This window comes from Giraffa tippelskirchi, chromosome 13 (genome assembly GCF_054371585.1).
Source record: "Giraffa tippelskirchi isolate mGirTip1 chromosome 13, T2T-mGirTip1v1.2.pri, whole genome shotgun sequence".
Classification (NCBI taxonomy): Eukaryota; Metazoa; Chordata; class Mammalia; order Artiodactyla; family Giraffidae; genus Giraffa; species Giraffa tippelskirchi.
In genome coordinates this window covers 101,017,474-101,043,145 of record NC_137287.1, presented here as the reverse complement: position 1 = coordinate 101,043,145, position 25,672 = coordinate 101,017,474, and the positions used below count along the sequence as shown (strand labels likewise).

Genomic DNA, 25,672 nt, shown 5'->3' with positions numbered 1-25,672 from the left:
TACCCCCTGCCTCTTTGAAACAGCTGCTGACAGCTGCACTGTAATTCAATCAAAGATCTTTGTAGTCAAGCCTACCAAATTCACATTTGTTGTTTGGTTCCATCTCTCCTGCCCGGAGCCCCACACAGCTGTACCAAATACTGATGAGCGTCCCTTTCTCCCCCAGGCCTGGATGATAAACAGCGTGTTAATGGTGGAGGCCAAGGCAAAGAGTTCTCGGCAGACCAAGAGAACTCCAATATCCAGGCGTTGAGAGAAAAAACAACACAGACATACACAGGCCCAAAACCAGAACCAAATGTCTCCTTTTATTGCAAAGTCAAAACCCTTTTTATTTTGTCTATATACAGCATTTTCTCTGAGGACTGCTCTATGCAACGGCTGAAGGTACATCGGTCTGACCATTTAATAAATAGTCTTAAATAAGAAAATAAACAGGTTGGAGGAAAGCAAGCTTGTTGTCCTGAACAAGGGATTGGAGAGGGTCTAAAATGAGCTTCAGATGGACATAAATAATTTCTTCGTTTCGTAACAGCTATTTACAGGTTTCAGTGTACAAATGATGCTAGGGGTGTACGTGGTGGGAAAGCTTGCAGCAAGAGGGAATCACGGCAAAATCCCCAGATCTGTCAACAGACAAAACAAAATGTAACAAAAACAGTGACTCTTCCCCATTGAGCAGGCAGAGTGAAGGCTGCAGCCCAAGCTACTGAAGAAGAAAAAATAAAAGAAAATTAAGCCAGGGCCTTGTGTTTCCAGGAACCAATTTAATCAACATGGAGAGACAGTTCTTCACTAGACCAGATCCTAGGGGCTGCAGGCTGGATAACCCTGTTCTTTGTTCACAGACAGCCTGGTGGTCTCCAGGGCCCATGGTACAGCTGGAGGCTGGGGACCTTCTGGCTAAGGTGAGGGAGGCGTGTGCCAAGGGCCACGTCAGAAACGGTACCTTCCAGTCAGGACACTCTCAAAACAGCTTCCTTAGCCTTCCATTTGAGAGGCATATCTGCACATCCTGCCCCCAGCAAAGCTCCCACTGTTTCATCTTTCCTTGCTTCCAGGGGCTCATTCTTTTGCAGGGTCCTCCCGTAGGGGTCTGCAAAAGAAAACTGGTGACTACAGAGGCCCTTGTCACAGCCCAGACTCTAGGATGCTGCTATCAATGGCCAATAGAGGAGTCTGCTTGGGGGATGGACAACCCTACTGCCCACTTACCCCTGTTAAGAGCTAGTGTGCTTCTTAAAATAGGGCTATGGTGGCCCTAACTCAGGATTGAGCTGCAAGTTTTGTCCTGACTCCTTTTCTCCTCCAACTGCCACCTCTCACTGACTTCCTATCTGGGGGAGACTCGGAAAACTGACTCCAAGTGTCTGCCAGTGCTTCACACACTTATCTTAATTTCTGCCACCAGGCACCCGGCTGAACGATGGAACCTATTTATCCTTCAAGGTCAACACGCTCCCAACTCCAAGGAGAAATTTTTCCTCTCCTTCACTGGCCAAATCTTGGCTTTGGGGTGAGTCTATATAAACAGTGGGCCTGGGCAAGCCTCAGAAAGAAACTGGAATGGCACAGAAAGGGGGCCTCCACTCCCTCTGCCAGCCACAGCTTCTGTTTATGAAATCAGAGTAAACCAAGAAATGGGGATAAATTGTTTAGGAAAATATATCTGTACCATCCTAACCATTTTCATTCATTCGTTTTATTGTGACATTTATTACAGGGACTTCTGCGTTGGTCTTCCTCTTGCACAAACAAGAGCATGCCCACCCCTGGCCACACCCCCTTCCTCCCGCTGCTGGTGGCTGGGGTGAAGGGTGTCATAATTACCCTTGGGAACGAGTCGGTGCATGGCTGAGACTTCATAGCCAGCGATCGGGGCCCGGCAATTTTTCTTGATATATATATATATATATATATTTTTTTTTTTTTTCCTGTTAGGTTTTGCCTGCAGCAGCTTGTAGGATCTTGTCCGTAGGATACTGATGAAAAACGGATCAAAAGCCATCTGCCTCTCAAATTCCTTAACACTCCTACAGCATTATAGTTGGGGAGAGGGAATGGGAAGGCCTCACAAAATGCGGGTGGTCTGCTGGCTCCTCGCCGAGGCGGTGGGAGGTGCTGGACGGTGAGAGACCCAGGATCCAGAAAAACATGACCCGGAAGTATGTGACTTCCAGGAAGAGCTAGTGGCAGCCACAAGCCCGGACAACCATGTTTCTGTATTTCTTCAGGATGACGTTGGAGCTGTCATCGAAGTAGAGCACGGAGATGGCATTGAGCTGAGTCGGAGCACAGCAAGGCTTGGGCACCGTCTCCGGGTTGATGAAGTGCACCTGGAACACACCCCAAAACAGAGGTGGTGGTGAGACTTGGAGAGCCACTCCTCCCTGGCCTCCATACTTCTGTAAGGAACAGGACTGCTTGGACAGAATCCCCACTGGTGACACTCACTGGGCACTCCCAGTTCTAAGCACTTGATGGCTAACTAACTCAGTTCCGGGGTTATCCTGGACTTACAGATGAGAGAACCAGACCAGACAGGGTCACACGGCAGGAAGAGACTAGGGGCCGGGTCATTCTCCCTCACGAGGCTGTCCTCTTTGACATTCCAGGATGGTCGACAGCATCCCTGGGCTCCACTTCTAGAAGTCAAAGGCACTCCACCCCGACCCCTCAACTGTGACAACTAAACATGTCTCTGTACATGCATGCCAAGTCGCTTCAGTCGCCTCTGACTCTTTGCAACCCTTGGACTGTAGCCCACCAGGCTCCTCTGTCCATGGGATTCTCCAGGCAAGAATACTGGAGTGGGTTGTCGTGCCCTCCTCCAGGGGATCTTCCTGACCCAAGGATTGAACCCATATCTCCTGCATTACAGGTGGATTCTTTACTGCTGAGCCACCGAGAAAGCCAGACATTGTCAAATATCCCCTGGGAGGCAAAACTGCCCCAAGTTGAGAACCCCTGGGCCAGACTAGGGTCAGCCTGCAGGTCAAACCCTGCTCTGCCACATGTTTTTATGAATAAAGTTTTGTTGGCACACAGCCACACCCATTCATCACACAGCATTTGTGGCTGCTTCTGCCTTATAACAGCAGAGGTGAATAGCTGCAACAGAAACTTATGACTCTTAAAGTTAAAAATATTTACTATCTGGCTGTTTTCAGAAAAAGATTGCTGGCCTCTGGACCAGGCCTGTCCTGTCCAAGAAAAACAAATGCAAATCATAAGTGTAATTTAAAACGTTCTAGTAGCTACACTCTACAAAATGAAAAAGAAACAAGTGAAACAAATTTAAATAATATAATTTAACCCTGCATTTCAAAGCTATTATCACTTCAATATATACTTAACATAAGAAGTCATGAATGAGATATTTTACTTTTTTTATACTAAGGCTTCAAAATTCAGTGAGTATTGTATAGTTGCAAAACATCTCAATTGAGATTGGCCACATTCAAGTATTCAGGAGCCACATATAAAAGTGGGTACCATATTGGATGCTCCAAGTCTAGGCTATATTAGATGATTCTGCCTCAATAAACACCCTCGAATGGCTGTGCCACGAAGTTCAAGGCTAGGAGGCAAAGACATGAACTCTGGGAAGGACGAACTCTCAAGCCTGCCTCACTTGTAGGAAGCCCAGATGTTGTGGAGCAGGGGATGGGGGAAGCCTATAGAGGTGGATGCTGACTACCAGGAACAACCCAGACTGAGGCAAGGCCAGGACAACTGCCCTTAGGCACAGTGATGTTTATCCATGATACTTTTAGGAGCCCATGAAACTGTTCTGGCTGCTTTTAAAACTTGGAGAAATAAATGCACTTTAGGGTTGAAGATCATACACAATGATTATACTTATATGCTGTTAAACATACTTTTTACGGAGGAAGGGCCCAGGAAAGCAACAGGTCCCAGGGCTCCAGAAACTCACGACGTGTCAGAGACCTGCTGTGGCCTCAGCTTGGAGGGGCATGAGGCCGGATCTGGTGGCCCTGCTCCAGCAGCAGGCCACACCCTGGACGGCGCGCAGGCCACACTCACCAGCGTCTGCACGATGGCGTGGTTGGTGGCATTCATGTAGGAATTCAGAGGGAAGGCGCACTCCCCCTCACAGTAGTAGGCGGCATAGCCTTCGGGTGCGATGATCCAGTCCTGTGGGGAGAGAGCAGAGAGCGTGAGGGGACGTGGTCAGAACACCGGGAGAGTGGGAACTGCAGGGTCCCACCCTCCAGGCTGAAACTTTCCCCCTGTGGGCCAGACTCTGAAGCTCCCAGAGGTCAAAGGCATAGCCCACCTCCTTCTGGGCAGCTGGGGCTCCTGCAGAGGCAGAAGAAACAGGAGGCAGCCTTTCTTGGTCCATTGGTCCAGTGCGTGAGTGCTCAATCGCTTCAGACTCTGAGACACGATGGACTGTAGCCGGCCAGGCTCCTCTGTCCATGGGACTCTCCAGACAAGAATACTGGAGTGGGTTTCCATGCCCTCCTCCAGGCGACCTTCCCGACCTGGGGACTGAACCCACATCTCCTGTATTTACTGTAGTGCAGGCAGATTCTTTACCCACTGAGCCAGCTGTGAAGCCCTTGTCCCAACAGTAAAAATGAGGGAAAAAACCAGGGGGGCTGGCTGAGCCCAGAATGGACACTGGCTCTTCACTAGAAGGTGGCATAGACAGAGGTGACCGGGGGTATCAATCTTACCCCTGCTATATGGTAGCACATGGGCGGTCTGTAAACAAAGCCTTCAGACCTCGCTTCACCCAGCACAGTGCCTGATATACTGTGCGACTCAACAAAGGATGCTCATGGTCAGCTCAGCACAGAAATGGCGCTCTAGCAATAACTGCACCCCTCAGGGACTCAAGTGCACCTGGGGGCTCCATTCCACACTGGATCGTGAGCAACCCCTTAGACCGTGGATGTTATCCTAAGAGTGAGGACAGAATCCCAGGAGGGCTCCAAGCTGTCTGTGTGCACAAGAGCCCTGAGGGCACATCTGGGAACACAATGCCCTGGGAAGAATCTGGACCCTCCCACGGAAGTACAAGCCCTGTGAGGGGAGAACAACAAAACCAGTGGCCCTGGTGATCTCATGACAACACCCTTTGGGCTTCATGAAGGCAGGCACCTTGCTATGCCCAAGGCTGCATCTCCAATGCCTAGAAAAGGGCCCAGGAGGTCATAGAAACTCAACAGTTGAGATACTCTTTTTCTAGGACTCATCCCTTGTCCTTTGCCCTGCTTCAGCTAAATGGTTCCAGAGGGGGTCAGCCATGGTCCTAGGACATGATCCCAGCCCTACAATACCTGATTGGTTCAGGAACAAGCACCTGGCCTAAGCTGGGCCAATCAGCCCCTTCCCTGGGAGTCTGAAGCACAGATGGGGGAAGGAGGGGCAGACAGACACCACAGAGGGTGGGGGCCCACCCTCCAGGTGGCTGGATTCCAGCACATGGACTTGGCCATATCTGAGGGAAGCAGCCAGTGCAGGATGCCAATGGGGTTCACGCAGAGAATGACGTTCACAGTCCACAGTGTTTGAGTTTCTGGTTCTAGCCTGAGTCTCTAGCAGAAACCAGGTTTTTGCTCCTGGGTTTCATGAGGCACCGCTGCAGCCTCTAGTTAGGACATGAGGCTTCCCAGGTGGCTCAGTGGTAAAGAATCTACCTGTCAGTGCAGGAGACGCAGGTTCAATCCCTGGTTGGGAAGATCCCCTGGAGGAGGAAATGGCAACCCACTCCAGTATTCTTGCCTGGGAAATCCCATGGACAGAGGAGCCTGGTGGGCTACATTCCATGGGGTTTCAAAAGAGCTGGACACGACTTAACGACTAAACAGCTGGAATCTCAAGAGATGAGAACCACAGCTCACTGCACATAGGGGACCCAGTCCCACCGCCATGGTGGGGAGCACAGGGGAGCCCATACCAGAGGCTCTCGACAGCAGGGCAGATCCAGCCACCCTTCCCCTTACCTGCCAGCCCAGGTCCCGGAAGCTGACGTATAGCTCGTGCTTCTTACATGCCTGCCTCTGGTCGCTGCTGCTGTTTTCTGCAGTGATGGGGAGCAGAGGTGCAGTACCGTGGGGAGGAAGAGGAAACAGAGGTATTAATGCTTCCTCAGTCTAAGGCAGTGGCGCGATCCCAAGCAAACCTCAGGAGCTGGATACAAAAGTCGTTCAAGCATCTGTAGCCTCAAAACTCATTTCTACCCCCTGCAAATGGCCTCCATAGGGGAGGTACCAAAGCCCCCATCTCTCACACAGTCTTAGTTCACAGCTGTCTCTGGATCCTCCTGTGCGCACTGTTTTCTCTGGTTTGGTTGCTGACGTCTGCCCGGATTCCGTATGGGAATCCATCTCCACCTGCATCCCGTCATGCCGCTGCGAGAGCCTGAATGGGGTGGGGGTATGCTGCTTCCACTCAGCCTCACGCCTCGAGATGCTCAGCCCCGTGGAGGGAGGCAGGAGGAGGCACAGACAGGGCCTGGGACAATGTCCCCACCACCGAGAAGACACGAGAGGGCAAAAAGTCAAGTCCCATTGACCTTTCAGAAAAACACAACACTGAGGTTTCTCTGAGGAACGAAAATTATGCACTGGGGTTTTCCAGAAGTATGTAGAGTTGGTAGGAATTTGGGGTTTGGAACTGAGCACTTGTAAACATGAGGAATATCTGTTTCTCTGTCTCTCTCCTTATGTCGGTCTCTGTCTCCCTTTCTCTGTGACACACACACACTCTCTGCTGCCGCTGCACAATCTTCCCTGTACCCAGAAGCAAGAGGGATTCTCTTTTTTTTTTTCTTAACCACAGTCTCTCTCTCTTCCATCTAAAACTTCCCACAGGCTTTCTGTTGGCTTTTGTGAATATTCCTAATTTTACACACATCTTTATATCTAGAGTTGAGAGAAGATATTTTAAAAAATGTACAAACCAACAAGGAAATGACACTTGATTATGACAGAATGGCCGGTAAGTTTCTAGGAGGGAGGGATCCTGGCCCCTAGGAAATACTCAGAACCAGTGAGATGATCCCAATGAAGGGGGCAGGGAGCACCAGCCTTTGGGTGTCTCAGGCCCTCATTACATTGGTGCCCAGTATATCATTCATTCATTTGTTCTTTCACACAAATTGTTAGAGAGCACCTATGTGTTTGCAGATACTGGTTTGGGCACTGGAGCTACAAGTGTGAAATGAAACCAAGCCCTGCCATCGAGGGGCTTATCTTCCAGAGAGGGAAGCAGATGATAACCAAACAAGTAAACACCAATTACGTTCCATCTAGATGAGCATCGAGGAGGAACTAAGGGAGGAGAGGAGGACAGGAAGAATGTGCTGGGGGCTCTGTGCTGTGGGTGCTAACCAAGAGCCTTCAGAGGAAGTGGTGCTTGTGTAAGAACCAAAGGAAGTGAGATGGTGGGCCAGGTAGGAGATTCCAGGATAAGTACGGAGTGGGATAGAGAGGAGGGTTAGAAGTCTGCAAGAGCCAGGACAGGCGTGGTGGTAGGCAGAAAGATGGGAATGAAGAGGCGGTGCTGGGGTCGGCATTTGGCAGCAAGGAAGGGAACGGTCTGAACTGAGCTCCACTGCTGGGGGTGAGGGAGGTTAGGGAGGATGGAGCAGGAATGGGAGTCCTGGGCCCCTCTTCCTCACCTCAGGACCTAACCTGAGGGTTCAAAGAGAGAGAGAACACCAACTATGAGGGTAGCACGGCTGCTGGAGGGCCTGGTGGTCATTCATATGCAAAGGTCAAGGCCAAGGGACCTGTCAGAGGTGAACTGAGCAATCTCCTGGACCATTCACTGTGCCATCTGCAAGGCACAGACACTGAGCGGAAATCTGGGAAGGCCTCCATCGCTGTGACCACACCTGTAACCCCGGGCAGCAACTCCACAAGCCTTCTTCCCCTCCTTCCCTGTAGACAGGTGGAAGGGAGAGGGGAGAGACAGGAGCAACCTCAGCTATGACGCTGTGTGAAGGAGCCTGAACAAGACAAAGGTCTGAGCACTTTAGCCTGGGCCAGGGGTGGGGCAAAGAAGCTGTGTGTTGAGGACCAACATTGCTGGCTGTTTGGTGCCCTGAGTAAAGAAGAATCTGAAGGTACGTGCAGACTCACTGAGAAGAACGTGCCGTAATTGATTAGTAATGTCTGCCATGAGCAGAGGAATGGTGAGTAGGGGCCTCAGTGCCAGTTTCCCCAACCCTGAAAACAAGTCAGTGATATTTGGTTTAATATTGAAGCCCAAGGCCCCACAGGCCAAGGCCAAGAGCAGCTCCTGAAGCTGGTTGTGGGCATGTCAGTATGGGCTGGGCCCTGGCTCTTCCCTCAGGCACCCCAGACACCTGGCTCCTCCAGGCTCCCCTGGAATGCAGCTGCTCTGGGAGGAAGTGGTCAGAACTCCTATTCACTCTGACCTCTTCTTAACAGAAAGACAAGGAAAAGGAAGAAGAGATGCTCAAGAAGTGGACTCCCAGCTGGCCTGCCCTCCTGCCCTGCCCCACCCACCCCCAGCCACAGCGGGCAGGCAAGCAGGAGCTGCTTCATCCACCTCCGCAAGCCCCGCCTGAGCAGCTGCCTGGTCTCAGCTCCCACCCCCATGGGTCATCTGGTGAAGATGGCTAATGACCAGGGAGTTGGGTCCAAATGGGGGTGGGAGAGGAAGTGGAAGGGAAGTGAGGATCCCAGCTTCTCACCCCAAACCACACAGTCTGAAGAGCAGTTGAAGGCCTTTGGGAGGCAAGGCTGGCCGGCAGGACAAGTCCAGTCCCTGCAGCACACACAGGGCTGCCATGGGAGAGAGGCTTCTCCTTGTGTGGCCCTGTGGCAGGATTCTCAGCCCATCACCAGAGGTGTGTGTGTGCTCAGGCGCTCAGTCGTGTCCGACTCTTTGTGATCCCATGGATGCAAGCCCACTATTCTCCTCTGTCCATGGGAATTTTCCAGGCAAGAATACTGGAATGGGTTGTCATTTCCTCCTCCAGGGGATCTTCCCAACCCAGGGATTGAACCCGTGGCTCCTGCATTGGCAGGCAGATTCCTTACCACTGCACCATCTGGGAAGTCATTATGGCAGGAGGCAAAGCACTTTCAACGGGCATGTGCAGGCAAACACACCCTCCGAGATTCTGGTTTTTTAAGCCTGTGGTGGGGCCCAGGCTTCGGTTTTTTTTTTAAATTAAACTTCCAGGCAGGATGTAAGTGAACTTCAAACAGGACCAGGAAGTAGAAATCGAGAGCCAGAAAGCAGATCCTGGCCAAGGTAGAAGAGCTGTCATGTGTGGTAGTGAGGGCCCCGTCCCGGGGGCTATGTAAGTGGAGACGATGGCGGTTCGATAAGGATGTGGTGGGGGAAGCTGGGTGTGCAATTCTAAGACTTTGAAGGCAGTCCCTCCCCTTTCATTACCTTGGTTAGACCATTACACCTGACAGACCTCTGAAACATGGGAGATTTTGTAAGGCTGACATTTGCCAGCACTTCCTGCCTGCCTGACATGGAAAAGCCTCTAACAAGTCTCCCTACTCTGACCCTCCCCAAGCGCCCCACCCTGCTCCCCACCATTCTCAGAGCAGCCAGAATGAGCTGCTTATCAACCCCACCCCACATCACAGCTTGAAACCCTGCAAAGGCCTCCAAATTTGCTTTGGATGAAATTCAAACTCACGATGTGGCTCCCAAGAGGACACTTGACTCTGCTCACTCCCCAGCCGCACCCTCCCTGTCCCAGCCACGTGGCCTGCCCTCCACCTCCCGCCAAAGCTGCCATGAAAACTCCCTCCACTTGTGGGTCCCACTATCTGGAGTGCTGGTCTCCAGCCCACCCAGCCTGACCTTGGGGGCACTGGCTTGCCCGTGAAGTAGTCTCCTCAGAACCACTCCCTAAAGGGTCCCTCGTCACCATCTCCTGGCTCCCAGGGCTGTGATTAGTGTGCCTGTGAATGACAGCCCCCTTCTGCCCACCTTGCATGAACTGTGGGCCATAGCTGGGCTTTCACTGTTGAACCCCAACCCCCAAGAACCTGGCATAGAGCATGCTTAAAATACAAATGAAGAGATTTTGTTGCTTTTTAATTTGGGGGATCAGATTCCACTTGAGCAGCCTAAAAAAGAGTGGATGCACCTGCCAGAAAAGAATTCTTACAAAATCTCTGCACACAAACTCTGGAACCACACAGACTCACTGGAGTCCATCTGGCAGGGCGCCCTGCTCTTAAAAAACATCACCAATCACAGTAACTGTATTTTTGCTTTTCCCTGGAAAGGAAAATGAACAGCAATTTCAAAATTCTGGAAATGACCTTCCAGGTAAGCCAGAAGAAGCTATTGACAATATATGTGGATCTGAGGGTGGGGGCTGCTCTGCCACACCCCCTCTCCCTTCTAAACACCCCTACACTCCCTTCCACACTTCCTCCCACCAACCCCAGGCCTTTTCCGGCTCATGATGAACCCAGAGCTGGGAAAGCTCTACAAGAAAATCTTACCACCCATGTTCAGCAAGTGTTAAAGTTTGCCATGAGTTTCAGATGCATTTCAGTTGAAGAAATAAAATTAAAGATACAGCAACTCCCCCTCACTTTTTCTCCCTCCCTTCCTTAGGATGATGGGGTGAAGTCTTCCCTCTGTGTATGTTTTAATAGTTCTCCTTCATTTAATTGTAGCTCTTGTTTTGTTTGTTTAGAAATTTCACATGATTTGGCATCCTGTGATACTCATGTTCTGCTACTTGCATTTCGAAATGAACTTATGACACAATTTACACAATGAAGATGGTGAGCTCTGGGCAGGAAGGGATTCTGTGGGTGGTGCTTCCTGCTGCATGGGTTCCAGAACCATCTGTGGAGCACATGCGTGGATGTTGAGCCACCCCTGGCTGGGGTCCTGCAGGGGCCCTCTGTGGGCTCCTTGGGGTCTGTGGAGTAAACCCCCCACCCCGGCGTACCTGCGACGTTGGCCACCCGCAGGGCTTCCTGGTTCTTGGGTGTCTTGGAGCGATTCTGGCTGCGCTGCTTGCCCCCCGTGGAGCGGGTGCTTCGGAGGTGGACTTCAGTGGCCTTGAAGAAGGCCACCATGAAGGGCTGCTTGTTCTGGGGCCCCTGCCGCCCGATCAGGCCCGCCAATTTGGGGTTGATACTCTGCCCTATACGGGAAACAGGTGGTTAGTGGGAAGGACTGAACAGATGTCATGTTAGCTGAACCTTACAATGTCCATCCGTGTACTCGCCACTCCTCCATCACAAGCATGGCCTCAGCTCTGACGCTACACCGGGTTGTCTTAGGAACTTGGAACACAGTGGGAGTCACAGAGAGAACTCCCTGGCCTCTGGGCGTGCACACTGGTGGGGAAGGCAGGCAGGAATCATGCAGGGCAGGAAGCCCATGGTGATGTGTGCGCGGAGACAAACGGAGCCAGGAGGGGTGTGACACAGTGTGACTCAGAGGCTCCCAACTGAAACCCCCACCTGACGCCCAAGGGAAGAGGGAGGGAGAGGTGGGCAGGCAGTGGAACCTCTGAGTTCTGGTCTGACTCCCCATCCCTCTTCACCTGGGCCCAGCCACATCTGGAATCAACTCCACCAGCAGGAGAGAGAGCCTTGGAGGCAGGACAGGTTCTGGCTCTGGGCCCACCTTCCTGTGTTCACATCTGGCCTCTGCCATTTGACACACAGATGCTCCCAGCAGACCTCTGCACACCGGAAGTGCTCATTGGACTGGATGCTAGCTCAGGACAGTGGTCCAGGAGATCAGACAAGCAACGTGAGGGCTGAGCCCAGGGGCTCTGTCTCCATCTGAGAGGTCTGGGGAATGCACCAGAGGCTGTGCACAAGCACTGCCTGGTGGCAACAGATCTGAAGGAAGCCAGAACAAGAGGAAGAGGGACGCCAAGAGAATTGGCAACCCCGGATACTGGGTGAGAAGGCGGGTGAGGCAGTCATGGTGTTCTGTGCTCTGCGGGTGGGTCCAGTATGATGGGGGCTAAGAATAGGCTACCAGCTGCAGCAACAATGAGGCTATTGGTCAATACACACTTAACTCATTATTGACCAGAGACGTATTAAAACGTGTTGTTACTCCAATGTTAACTGATCGGAGACATCTCAGTATTCACTTACATAACAAATTGCCAGCCACAAATGTTAATTTCTGCAGAAGTTCCCCCCGGTCAATAACTACTACCATGTCCAGTGGTGATAACTATTCCAAAGGAAGATAAAGCAAGAAGACAAAACAGCTCAGAGAGGCTCAAAACTTGCCCAAGGACAACGAGCTTGGAAGTGAGGGAGCTGAATTTGAAACCAGGGCAGTCTGCTTAACCACGACAGATATGGTCCCTGCAAGTTTGGTGAGAGGGGTTGGAGGCCAGCGAAGGCACTGGGCCCAGTCACTCTGGAATCAACTTCCCTTGGAGCTCTCCAGACAGGCCAGATGTCCACAAACCCAGACGTCGAAGGACCAGCTCAGCATCAGGGGCATTTGCTTTAGCTGTGTTACAGCAATGTTCAAAACAGCTCCCCCATCCACCACTACTTCACCTTAGTCCCTCTTAACGCCAGCTTTCCTGCATTCTTTAGCAGGGTTTCCTCGAGTTCACTCATCTATAATTTGAATGATTCTATAAAAGAAACCATTAAAGTCGAGCCCCTAGGAACTGTGCACCACCCCCCTCCCCCCGGAAGGCTGTTAGGGCAAAATAAAAATGCAAAAATAAAAATGCCTCCCTGAAAACCCGATGCTGTTTCAGATCCACTAAATGCAGTCACTGCACCTCTGAGGGAGGGTGTCTGGCTCGCTTTGGCCACTGGCAGTACAGCCAGGTCCAGGGTTCCACAGCCTCAGCTGAGAAATGGGAAGACAGAGGGAAGAGGGTCTCCAGATGGCTGAAACCCACATCTGCTGGTGACCAGCTCATGAGGAAGCTGCAGGCTGGGGCCTCTATTTCCTCATCTGTGAAACAGGGGCAATGCCAATTGTCTCATCCATGCCCTCTCTCCCCCACCCCATTTCTTGCTACTCAACTCAATTTTTATTTAGGCAGCTGTGCCTTAAACTGACTCCAGCCTGGCCATAGCAGGCGGGGCCTGTATTCTAATACTCAGCAACCAACCCTCCAGCCATAGTGATTGGTTCAAGTGACCCAATTGAGCCAGTGAATGGAAGTTCCCAAGTGTAGGGTTCAGAGCAAACTTCTCTTTCCCTGGACAGCATTGAGGAGGAAGGAGAGCCCAGAAACAGCCACCATCTGGCAACCATAGGTGGACTACATCACCAAATGGGGGTGAGCTGGTGGAAGGAAGAGCAGAGAGAAAAACAGACATGTGATTTCTGGTGATATCACTGAGCCACTGGATCAAACCAGCTCTGAAGCTGGCCGGATTCTTGCCCCAATCACCCAAATGAATAAACCTCTTTGATTGTTTAGTCCGAGTTGCCATCTTAGGGTTTTTCTTACCCTGTCTTCTTAGAGGCTTGGGAACTAGGGAACAGGGTAGCAAGTTATCTTGGGCCTGGCAGAGCACAGGCACTCAGAGCGTGGGTATGGATTATTCCCCTTCTGTCACCAAATATGAGAAAAGATTAAGGCTTTCAAGGTAAAAGCTGTGTCACCACAACATTCAGCTTCAACAAAAAACAGGAGTATGGAAAACTACAGTGAAATGTCACTTTGCTCCCACTTAGATGGCTAAAATAAAGGCAGACAAAAAACAAATATTGGTGAGGATGTGGAGAGAGTAGAACCTTCATACGCGGCTGTCGGGGTTATAAAAATGTTGCAGGTATTTTGAAAAACAGTTTGGCAGTTCCTCAAAGAGTTATACACAGAGTTCTCATACGACCCAGCAATTCCACCCCTAAGTATATACACCCAAGAGAACTAAAAACATAGGTTCACAAGTATTCACAGCAGCATTATTCATAACAGCCAGAATGTGGAAACAACCCAAATGTCCATTAGCTAATGAATGGATAAATAAAACGTGGTGTATCCATACAAAGGAATATTATTCTCCATAAAAAAAAATGAAGTACAGATCCATGTTAGAGCATGGATGAACTTTGAAAACGTTACGCTACGTGAAAGAAACCAGTCACAAAACATCACATATTATATGACTTCATTCATACGAAATGTCCAGAATAGGTAAATCCATAGAAACAGAAAGTAAATTTATGGTTTCCAGGAGCCTGGGGAAGGAAGGGCATGGGGTGAGTGCTAATGGACAGGAAGTCAGTTCTGGGGAAGACCTCTAGACAGTGCGATGACTATACAAGAAGGTGAATGTACTAAAAATCACTATATGGTGAATTCCATGTTATGTGAGTTATAAGTTAATTTTTTAAAGTACAAAAAAAAAAAAAGGACGAGGACTTCCCTGGTGGTCCAGTGGTAAAGAACTCGCCTGCCAATGCCGGGGAAACTGGTTTGATCCTTGGTCTGGGAATATTTCACATCCCTCAGAGCAACTAAGCCCACGCCACAACTACTGGAGCCACCTCACTCTATAGCCTGTGCTCCGCAACAAGAAAAGCCACTGCAATGAGAAGCCCCAGCACCAAAATGAACAGTAGCCCCCACTTGCCACAACTAGGGAAAGCCTGCACACAGCAGGTCAAAAATAAATAATACATAAATTAATTCATTAATTTAAAAAAAAACAGGAGTAGGGATGATCCAACCACTGAATGCTGGGCAACAGTTTTTCTTAATAAATAGTATAAGGATGGCTATCACAGTGCCTGGCACTCATGGATTTAATGACCATTTACTAAATGAACAAATGCCTTCCATGCCAACAGTGGATGGAGCACTCACAGTCCATCCAACCCTCTACATGGCCCCACGGAGCAGATATCATGATGTCACTTTGTAAAGAGAAGAAAGGTTACACTATGAAGGCCTTACAACAGGTCGGTGGTGGAGCCAGGATCTGAACTCTGTTCTGTTGGAGCCAAAGGTCGAGTTCTCAGCTGTGACATCAGCGTGTCCCAGAGCTACAAATACCCCAGCCTCCCTCCTGGGCTGCCCCGTGTGCTAAAAAGAGGGCAAGGTTCCCCAACACAGGGTGGAGGCTGACATGAGCTTGGAGCCTCCTTCGCTCAGGGCCACACCTCAAAGAGCCACCCAGGGGGTGAGGAGGAGACAGCTCTCTCCCAGACTCGTCTTCACTCCCTGGTGTTCCTTGAAACATCAACTATGTGACCCTGGTCACTGGGAAGAATGCGGAATGAAGGACTCGGAACTGGGTCCATCCCCTGGCTTCCTCTTGGGGTTGTTGTTGTTCAGTCGCTAAGTCAATGTCCAACTCTTTGTGACCCCATGGTCTGCAGCATGCCAGGCTCCCCTGTCCTTCACTGTCTGGAGTTTGCTCAGATTCATGACTAGCACTGTGGTTCAAAAGCATCAATTCTTCAGCACTCAGCTTTCTTTACGGTCCAACTCTCACATTGGTACCTGATTACTAGCAAAACCGAACATTTGACTATATATATGGATCTTTGTCGTCAAAGTGATGTCTCTGCTTTTTAATATGCTGTCTAGGTTTGTCATAGCTTTTCTTCCTGTTAGGGTGGGAGGTTATGAAAACACTACCTAGTGATGTGCTGTCCTTGCTGTTTCACAAAAAAACTGGTTTGGGGGCAACGTACTGTGGACATCTTTCCTTGTCAATGAAATGCATGTTGATCTCATCTCTTGTGGCTGCTGAGGGGTCTTGCATCTGCAAATCCCTTTGCCTTGTCCTCTTCCATCCCAGGTTTGAACAAACAACTTGCTTATTCATTTAGTAGTTCAATCAACAATGATTCATGGAGCCCGCATTGTGTGCCTGGCACTGTGCTGTGCTGATGCCAGGTATAGCACCAAACAAGGTGGCAGCCCCCATGAGCTAACCAGAGAGGGAGATGTGCTCAGGGACGAGGGGGAACTGGTCAGCAGTGAGTCACATGAGGTCTCAATGGGGACTTGGAATCATGTTCTAGGTGTGACAGCAGCCCCAGAGGATGTGGCAGGGCCAGAGTTCTGTCGTAAGAGGCCCACTGGGGCTGGTGTGTGGGGAGCAGATAGAGTGGGGAGAGGGGAAACCAAATGGGGGTCCAGAAACAAGCCCCCACCCACCATGCCCTCCCCTGGACCCCCATAGTGCTCAGGGCGGCCTCTCTGGGCCCTGAATACACATTGTCCTCCTACAAATAATCAGCAACTCAGGTCAGGGATGGTCCCTTGCACCCACTGTCCCCACACAGGCTAGAGCTCTCAGAGGGGACCCAAAGCATGTTTCACCAAAACTCTGGCCCACAGGCAGGAGAGATCAGAGGCAGGACTGGTCACTAGCCCTCTGACTGCCCATCTGTGCAGGCAGCTAGATCCTGACCAGTATGCCACCTGTGGCAGTTTCATACTTAAGCGTGTTGTACTGAGCCCACCCAGCATTTACATGTTGAAACTTTTACCTTTTTACTGCATTTTACAGTGCATGAAAAACCCTGGTCCAGTTAAAGGGATTTTCCAAAATTCATACTCAAAAGTGTGCTAAGTCTGTAATTCTGTAAATAGTTTGAGCTTTTCCTTCTAGGCTTTTCTCTTCTTACTCATGCACATATTTGATAAAGTTGGGATCGTACTTTAGGGGGAAAAAAAGCACATTCACCAAGAAGGTGATCACAAATACAGCCACCTCTCCACCTGGCACTGGGCATTTGGGCTGATGGTTCTCTGGGGCACTGTTGTGGGCATTGTAGGATGTGTTAGCAGCATACTTGGCTGCTTCCAAAATGCATCTCCGACATGTTTGCAGACCTGGCCAAGTGTCCCCTGGGAGGCAAAATGTCCCAGGTTGAGAGCCAGCAGTTATGTATACCCTCCCGAAAGTAAGCCAGGCAACACAGACATGCAAAAGGGAAGTCACTGTGGTCAAGTTTTTTGATGTGAAACCCAGAGACGATGTGATGCTTTGTTAAAGCAGGACAATTGGATGAGGGGGCATGGCATGGAGTACCAACCAGCCACCTAAACAATCCACTCATCTATTTACAAATATCCTTGGCGCCCACATGCCCAGAGCCCAGCACGGCTCTGTGCCTGAGGGTGGAGGGGTGTTCCGACAGGAATGAGACAGGTCTAGGCTCTCATGAGGCCGACAGAAGGAAGGGCTGCCAAGTGACAGGCAGAACATGATACGGTGTGATTCCACAGGGGAGCAAAGAAAGTTAAAGCGTATACCAACATATGCGGATATGTACATACATAAAGTTTATTTTTGTTTTAATATCCCCACAAAGGGCAGAGAAAGGTTATATTGGGGGAGAGGACGCGTGGGTTGGCTGGGAGAGGAATTCCTTTTCATTTTATGATGTTACAATATATGGGCTTCACTTAGCACTTGCAAGTATTTGTTTTATTTGTCTCTAAATGTCCAGGGCAAACCACACTGAATAGAGAGCCAAGTCAAACGTATCAGGCAGAGGGACTGAGGTGGGGGACATTCATCTAGGCAAAAGAGACACAACTTATTTTAACATAGGTCTGTATCTTTGGGAAAGCTGAAAAAGATTTATATTCTAGACAAGCGTTAGTGCTCATGCTTAGTCACACAGTGGTGTCCAACTCTTTGGACCCCAGAGACTGTAGCCTGCCAGGCTCTTCTGTCCATGGGATTTTTCAGGCAAGAATACTGGAGTGGGTTGCCATTTCCTCCTCCAGAGGATCTTCCCGACCCAGGGATCAAACCTGTGTTTGCTGCATCAACAGGTGAATTCTTTACTACTGAGCCACCTGGGAAGCCCTAGACAAGAGTTAATAGGTTTAAAAAAAAACAACAAAAAAAAACCCTGAAGATTTGCCCAAGGATGGGGTTATCAGATTTTGCAAATAAAAGTACAAGATGCTCAGTTAAATTTGAATTTCAGATAAATGAATAATGTTTGCAATACATGGGACATACTTATACTATGCAGTCATTTGCTGTTTATCTGAAATTCACATTGAACCAGGCATCTGTGTTTTATCTGCCAAGATATGCTCCTTTAGCCAAGATAGAAAGCCTTTCCCGGCATGTGATGGTGATTGACCCCGCCACAGACTCTAACAACCACAGCGGGGAGGCCTCCCACCCACCCAACAGGTAGATAACTCTGCCAACTGCTGATTTCTTCGTCCTTAGACTAATTCATGGCTTGCCTGTCTGTGGGGTATTCTGTTTCTACCTTTTGGCTTTTCTTAAATTTTTGTTTTCAAATTAACGTATAGGCTCCAATATTTTGGCCACCTGATGTGAAGAGCCAACTCGTTGGAAAAGACCCTGATGCCGGGAAAGGTTGAGGGCAGGAGGAGAAGGGGGCAACAGAGGATGAAATAGTTGGATGGCATCACCGACTCAACGGACATGAATTTGAGCAAATGCCCGGAGATGGTGAAGGACAGGGAAGCCTGATGTGTTAGTCCATGGGGTTGCAAAGAGTCGAACGTGACTGAGTGACTGAACAACAAAAACTGACCTTCTTTTGGTCAACAGATCTGTTTTAATGTGTGTATGGGTTCATCTCAGCATCACCTCTATCAGGATACAGGGCAGCACCTACACCCCAAAGAATCCCCTTGTGCTGCTTAATCTCAGTGCGTCCAACCAGGGGTGAGCCTGCCCCGTCCAGGGGACAGAGGCAGTTTTTACAACTTGGGGCAAAGGATGCTACTGGCATGGAGCGGGTGGAGGCCAGAGATGCTGCTAAATATCCGACAGTCCACAGGACATGCCCACCCCCAAAAAACACACAGAAAATGCCAACAGTGCCAAGGAGGAGAAACCCTGCTTTCTTGTCACCCCCTTCCCTGACTCCCAGACTCTAGCAATGACTGACCTGTTTGCATCCCTACAGGTTTGTACTTTCTAGACATTTCATATACAGGCACCCCTAGTTTTTTGTGCCAGCTTATTTCAACCCACGTGTCTCTGAGATGCTCTCCTGGTGCCATGAGTTTCATGGTCCATAGTGTGGATACACGAAGTCTGGTGATGCAGTCAGCGGCTGAAGGACATGTGGGCTGTTTCCAGCGTGGGTGAGCCCAAGTGTCATGAGATGTTCAGGGACAGGTTTTGTGTGGACCTACATCTTCATTTCTGTGATGTGAAGCAGAGGTGCAGTCCTTCGTGTTGCCCATTCCCCACACTTTTTGCACACTCTCAGAGTCCATCAGGGCTGGCATCATCCCGCCTGCCATCTGGAGAGGCCAGGGAGGCTACAGAGCATCTCTGCTTCCCTGGCAGGGCTGGGTCTGCTGCTAACGCTAACCAGGGGTGGCCAACTAAAGTCCATGGGCCAAATCCAGCCCTCTGCATCTTTTTGCAAATACAGTTTTGTTGGAACAAAGCCTTGCACATCCATGCACACATCTACCATCTGCTTTAGCACATATATTCACTGCCACTCTAATGACCAAGTTGAGGAACCTCACAGAGAGCGTCTGACCCACAAAACTAAAACATTTATCATCTGGCACTTTACAGAAATGGTTTGCTGATCTCTGGACTAACTGACCCAGATCCATGTAATTCTAGACTTGTAAAGAAAACCATAAAATGTCCCCGTGAGATAAGATGCCTTTACTGTCTATTATCTGCCGAGGAAAGGGTTCCTGGAAGAGTGGGCTCTACCCATTGCTGGTTCACAGCAGATTATTGAATATGTGCTTCGTGCCAGGCGCTGTGCGGGGCCCATTCTGTGTACGGCTCCTCAGGCAGGACTACTGACTACTATGCAGTGTGCTGTGCTTAGTCACTCAGTTGTGTCTGACTCTTTTCAATCCTGTGGACTGTAGCCCGCCGGGCTCCTCTGTCCATGGGGATTCTCCAGGCAAGAATACTGGAGTGGGTTGCCATACCAGGGGATCTTCCCAGCCCAGGGATTGAACCTGGGTCTCCCGCATTGCAGGCTGATTCTTTACCGTATGAGCCAACAGGGAAGCCCACTGACTACTAGCTACTCCATTTACAGATGGAGTAAGCTGACTGGAGGCTACAATGGACTACAGAGCCTTTGCCAAGCGCAAGTGGCTGGAAAAGCAGAAAGGAGAGATTGCCCAGGCATGGACACAGACCACCTCTGGGGCCTCCAGGAGTTGGAGGGATCCATGGAGGCTCGAAGGGGAGGTCCTTACAAGAGGCGGGCCAGGTGGGCAAGGGTGTGGATGTTGGACTCTGGGAAGTGAGTTGAGGACCAAGGATGAGCCAGCACATCAGGCCATGGCTGGCAGGTCCCAGTGGCCTGAGCAGAAATGGCACGCCCAGCTCAGAAGAGCCCAGGAGCAGACAAGAAGCACAAGATGGGCTGCCCAGGAGAGGAGGGGGTGCAGCTCAACTGCAGAGAGTGGGGACATTTTGGTTTTCTTGTGGCTTCTTTGTTTTCCAGGCCTATAGCTATCGGCTACCCCTCAGAGTCCCGGAGCATAAGAATGCTCCTTCTTCATTGTGCAAAACACATTAATTCCAGCCACTTCTCTCGATGGACCAAAGCCTAAGTGACCAGTGAGAACACAGTTAATGTTTGTGACATCTCCTTGCCCTGATTTCCCAAGGCCACTCCAGCCACCAGTGCCCACCACCAGCCCTGGAAGGATCCATCCCAGCCTCTGGGTCATCAAGGCCTCTTCCTCGGCTCTCTCGCTCTGGCTTCTGAACAAACAGGATGTGAAGCAATCGCAAGGGCAAAGGCACCTGGGAGCCGGCTGTGCCTCAGGTGGACTGCTCGCCAACCTCAGCTTGATGGGGCTTAGTCTCCTCGGCCTCTGTGGGCGATCGGCTCACTCCTGGGGCTGTCCCCAGCTGCTGCGGCCAGCGCCACACTTGCAGAGCATATGCCCTCAATCCTTTAAGTGCCTCGCAATCCCATTTGATCCCATCTGGGATGATCAAGAATAGGGATATGTACTCTTGCGGCCCTGGAGAGAAGCCCGAGGCCCTCTCTGCACACAGAAGTCCAGCACAAGCCCGAGTCTGCCTCCCGAAGGCAGAGATGGGTGGGTGGGAGAAGAAGGGGCCCTTCTGGTCTTGGAGCTCTGGGGAGGTCAGGAAGCTGGAGGTCCCCTACGAGTGGGGAACTGAGACCCTCAGATTATATTCTTGGGTCAGGGAGCTGGGGCTGATCAGTACTGCTCTCCCGAGCCATCAGTGATTTCTTAAGCAGACAAGGGAGAGAAGGAGGATCCTGTAAGTAAGGTCAAGAGGCTGGAACCCTTGTCTTGGGAACAAACGAGTAGGTGCTTCTGTGTCTGCAAAGATGTAAGAGTCTCCAGCCCAAATCAGTACTCACTTCGCTGCTGTTTGGCAATGGGAAGCAGTATCAGGAATGCCATGTGCAGGAACCCCCCTGAGCCGTCCTCAGGATGGCAGCAGAAGCTTTGACTTGTTCAACCTGGAGCAGTGTCTGCAAAGGTCCCCCGGCCCATCAGAGCTCCACACAGATGTTTGTTGAGTGAATAAATGTGCTTTCAACGTGGGCCAAAAGGCCCTTGACTGTAGGAAGCTGGTTCTGACCACTAGGTGCTGGGGCTCAGAGGGTTCATCTTCACTCCCCAGGCTGGCATGCAGGCCCTGGGCTGACATGTCCATCAGGCCCTGTGGCCAGGCCCACGGTACTTTTAGGGGCCCAGGAAAACATTCTAACGTCTCTTAAAATCAGAACACAAAACATGGGGTTTTTAGGGCTGGAGACAATGTTTTCATTTTTAATCCAGCTAGGATTATATTCATTGTTATACCCAGATGGTTATAAACCTAATGTTTAATATTTTTGAATGGAGGGAGGACCCCTGGCCACTTCAGTGACACTGGCTCCTCTAGTTAGTCCTGTGGGAAACTCACTGTTTTCTGGGTCCTTTTTCAAACTCTCTTCTCAGGAGAGGGGATTTGGAGAGAACAGCCGGGCAGAAACCAAGTCGCTTTAGGGTCCCGGGCTCTGTCTGGATGGCCGGATGTGCACCCAGCAGGAGCTTGCTCATGACACACTGCCCCCAGGTGTGGCCGCTGGTGACGTCATTCCGCGGAGAGGGTGCTGGCCTAGGGCTCAGCATTTTACATGAATTCACTCTTTTCTTCCTCCCAGCCATAATCATGCCCGAGGAACAAGGGACATGGCATGAGGAGGTTGGACTGAACTCCCAAGATCAGATGAGGCCACCCCCTGGAGCACCAGGCTCCTGGGCCCTGGAGTCAATGCAGGAGCCGCAGGCCTGACCCCCTTCTGCTCCTGCACGAGACCCCCCGGTCCAGGCAGGCTGTGAGGGTTCAGCTCTCAGCAGCACTGCCTGGATAGCCCCCTTGCCAGCTGGCAGGCCCTCCACTCTAGTGTCAGGGTCCCCTCCGCTCAGGGGGCCCCTTCTCCCCTCTCCTGGGGGATGCCCAGCCTGTGTGCCTGGGGCGGGGGAGGGGCTTCCTGTCCTCCTCTGTGCAAGGAGGGACAGCAGACGCCAGCCCTCCTTCCCGCAGCATCCCATCTTCGGAGATGAGGCTCCCCACTAGGTTCCTGATGAGCCCCAGGTGCCCGAGGGGTTTATGGGCTTCTCCCGCAGGGGCCTGCTGGCTGGCGGAGGCCCCAGCTGTGCACACTCTCCGACAGGAGGGCCGCAGCTGGAGGGAAGAGGAAACAGATACACGCTTCCTGGGTGGTCTCAGGCGGCATTTGGAGACCCAGGCTCACCTCACCTCACGCCAAACATCAGGAAAGGAGGTCTGTAACCCCTGTACTTCACAAGGATGAAAGTGAGCTCTCTGTAAGATGCTGCACTCCTAGCTCAGGGCCCCATCCCCTCTCTTCCCAGATGGGGCAGTGGGAGCTGGGCGCGGGTGCCATGCCCTGGAACTCATCCTCTGCAGGTGCTGTCCAAGGCAGCAACCCTCACTGAGTTCATGTTACAGCTAGCAGGTGGTCCCAGGGCGGGGACCAGGCTGTTTCCACAGGCCACGCAGGGCTGGCACACAGTATTTGCCCACTAATCTGCCCATCACGTGGACCCCAGCATCCATGGACTCCCCAGCAGGCCCCGCTGGCCTTTCACCTGTGTAGGCATCCAACATGAAAAGGTTTGAACTCATGTTTAGACATGGCCAGCCTGAGCACCATCTTATAAACAGCGTATCCCAAAACACAGGGCATGACTTCACCAGAATCTTATCACTGGGCCAGATCCAAAGTTACTGAGGAGCTTGTGAAAAAAGGCAGATTCCTGGGCCCATCTCTGGGGACTCGCCATCAGAGGGTCTGGGGGCAGAGCCCGGGAATCTGTATGTTCAATGTGCCTGCCACCCCAGGCATTCTGATGCTGAAGGAACCCTGCGGAGGAAAAGTTTCCCAGCCAGGAGCCTGTGGTCTCAGAAATGCTGGGCTCCCTCACTTCTTATCTCATCCCCCCTTCAGAGATACAAAAACTCACATGCTCAACTGGCCACTGAATGCTCTGACCCTCCCAGATGCTGTGGGTGGGTGGGCCTTCCCTGACTCGGGCAACTGCACCAAACTTGCTGCCTCAGCGTGCATGGCACCTGGACAAGTCAGGTCCAAGGGCAGCAGCATCCATGCCCAGCCCCAAGGGCCCCATTAGAAGGGGAGGAGGGGAGGCACCAAGTCAGGGGCCCGGCATCAAACCCTTACCCTAACTCTAGGCAGCATCTTGTGGCCACTAGGCTATACTCCTCCTGCATGGAGGCAGCTGATGGAATATGGAGACTCAACACCCCTGAGGGGCCTCAGTTCCCTCGCCTGTCCCGCCTGTCCCACGGAGATGTTAATAATAGCATCCACCCAACTGGTAGTGGTGAGGATTATAGGAGACAATGGTAGAAAGCACTTACTTTGTGCTTAGCAGCTACCACATGTTAAGCAATTAAGCTTTTCACTGGCATGAGCTCATCTAATCCTTCACAACCACCCTGAGAGGTGGAAGCTATTATTAACCCCATTTTCCAGATGAGGGACATTAAGTGACTCACCCTGGGTCATGTGGCTAGAAACAGCAGAGCTGGGACTAGGGAATTTAGCCAGCTCCTGAGCCCAGGCTCTAACCACTGGGCTGTGACACCTCAATAAATGCCGAGCCTCAGCAAAAGGTGGGGGACAAAGACCCTGGGTGTGGGAGAGAAAGGGGCTGGCAGGCTTGACACTGGGTTGAGTGTCACTTAAGAGAAAAACCAAACCTAAGCCACCCCGAGCCAGAAGGGTAGGCAGGACAGAGGAGCACCAGACCCACTGAGGTCAAGTTAGCAGGTCAAACCCATATCCATAAATTCAGGGAAAAGGTCACTCTGAAGAGAGCAATCAAGTCTCCCTCACCCTCATTTATGCCCCATCTCCAATATGTTCCACAGGGACTTTTAAGGACAAAGAAGAACTGAATGAACCTATTGCCAAATGAGTTTGGAATTCATCTATGCTGTTGACCCTATCAGGAGATTCACAATGGACATCGGCAAAATAAAGGCTCTGATAAGTCCTGCAGTGAAACCTGCTTAGTTCATCCAGCCTAGCCTTTCTTGCATGTAACTGATCATGAATCTTCACAGAACACAGTTTAAGAAATTCTGGTAGTGGCAAACTCCTTCTGTAAACAGCATTTCTGAAAACAATATTTTCAGCTTTCTGGGCCATAGTGTCGCTGTCACAACTACTCAGCTCTGTTGTTACAGCACAAAAGCAGGCTCAGGTGATGCATAAACCAGTTAGTGTGACTGTGGAATACTAAAACTTTATTTATGGACACCAAAATGTAAATCTCATATAATTTTATGTGTCACAAAAGTCTTCTCTTTAAAATTTTTCTCAGCCATTTAAAAATTTGAAAACTATTCTTAGCTCACAGGCACCCCAGAACAGGCTGGAGGCTGAATTTGGTCCACCATGCATAATTTGTCAATCAGGTATAGAACAATAGGAAACTACAGTAACTTCTAGGACCCCACTAAAAAGTGTTAGGGGCACGGAAAGGGGAAGGTTTGGGGCGGGGACGGAAGCTTGGGGGAAACCGTCAGTAGGAGGACTAGACTGGAAAGAAGACAAGTGTGGCCCTAAACTCTGTGACTGTTCCCATATAGCACATGACCATAGACAGATAATTCTGGAGAAAAAATTACAAAATGTATCTACACTGCTTAAATCTACTTGGCAAAACCCAGCATTAACCACAGTAAAAATAAAAACTAAAAACTGGAACAATTTTACAGCTCAGATCACAAAGGACCAAATGTCCCTAAGATGTAAAGCAGAAAAAGCCCAACACCCTCTGCAAGCAATGGACAGAGGAGACGGACAAGGAGGAAACAGCAAATTTAGAGGAAGGCTCAGCCTCACACAGAGGAGAGAAAAGCAAAGCAAAACTATGAGATCCCATATATCATCTATCGGATTAGCCAAGACAGGTAAGTTTGAGAGCTGGTAAAGAATACGCCTGCCAGTGCGGGAGATGCATGTTTGATCCCTGGAGGAGGAAATACCACACCAGTATTCTTGCCTGGAAAATTCCAAGGGCAGAGGAGCCTAGCAGGCTACAGTCCATGGGGCCACAGAGAGTTGGATATGACTGAACGACTGAGCATCTTTTTTCCAACAAAGAAGGGGCACCAGTGCCCTCGTGCAAATAGAATGACCTCTCAGGAGGGTAAATTGACAATACTGATCAAAACTACAAGCAGAT

General features: G+C 50.6%; 1 protein-coding gene across 4 annotated transcripts in view; it reads right to left on the bottom strand.

Moving 5' to 3' along the window:
- Nucleotides 1–281: 281 nt before the first annotated feature.
- BMP7 (bone morphogenetic protein 7) overlaps nt 282–25,672 on the bottom strand; it is an 84,684-nt gene continuing 59,293 nt past the window's right edge. The window contains exons 4-8 of one of the 4 annotated variants that reach the window (XM_081559348.1): nt 10,943–11,140; nt 5,976–6,052; nt 4,301–4,515; nt 4,048–4,158; nt 282–2,336 (exon numbers count right to left, since the gene is read on the bottom strand). In XM_081559348.1, the coding sequence (XP_081415474.1) occupies nt 4,092–4,158; nt 4,301–4,515; nt 5,976–6,052; nt 10,943–11,140 (557 nt within the window). In that variant the 3' untranslated portion in view covers nt 282–2,336; nt 4,048–4,091. Of the gene's footprint in view, nt 2,337–4,047; nt 4,159–4,300; nt 4,516–5,975; nt 6,053–10,932; nt 11,141–25,672 lie in introns of all 4 variants that reach the window. The other 3 variants (XM_081559350.1, XM_081559349.1, XM_081559351.1) reach the window with 3 other exon arrangements.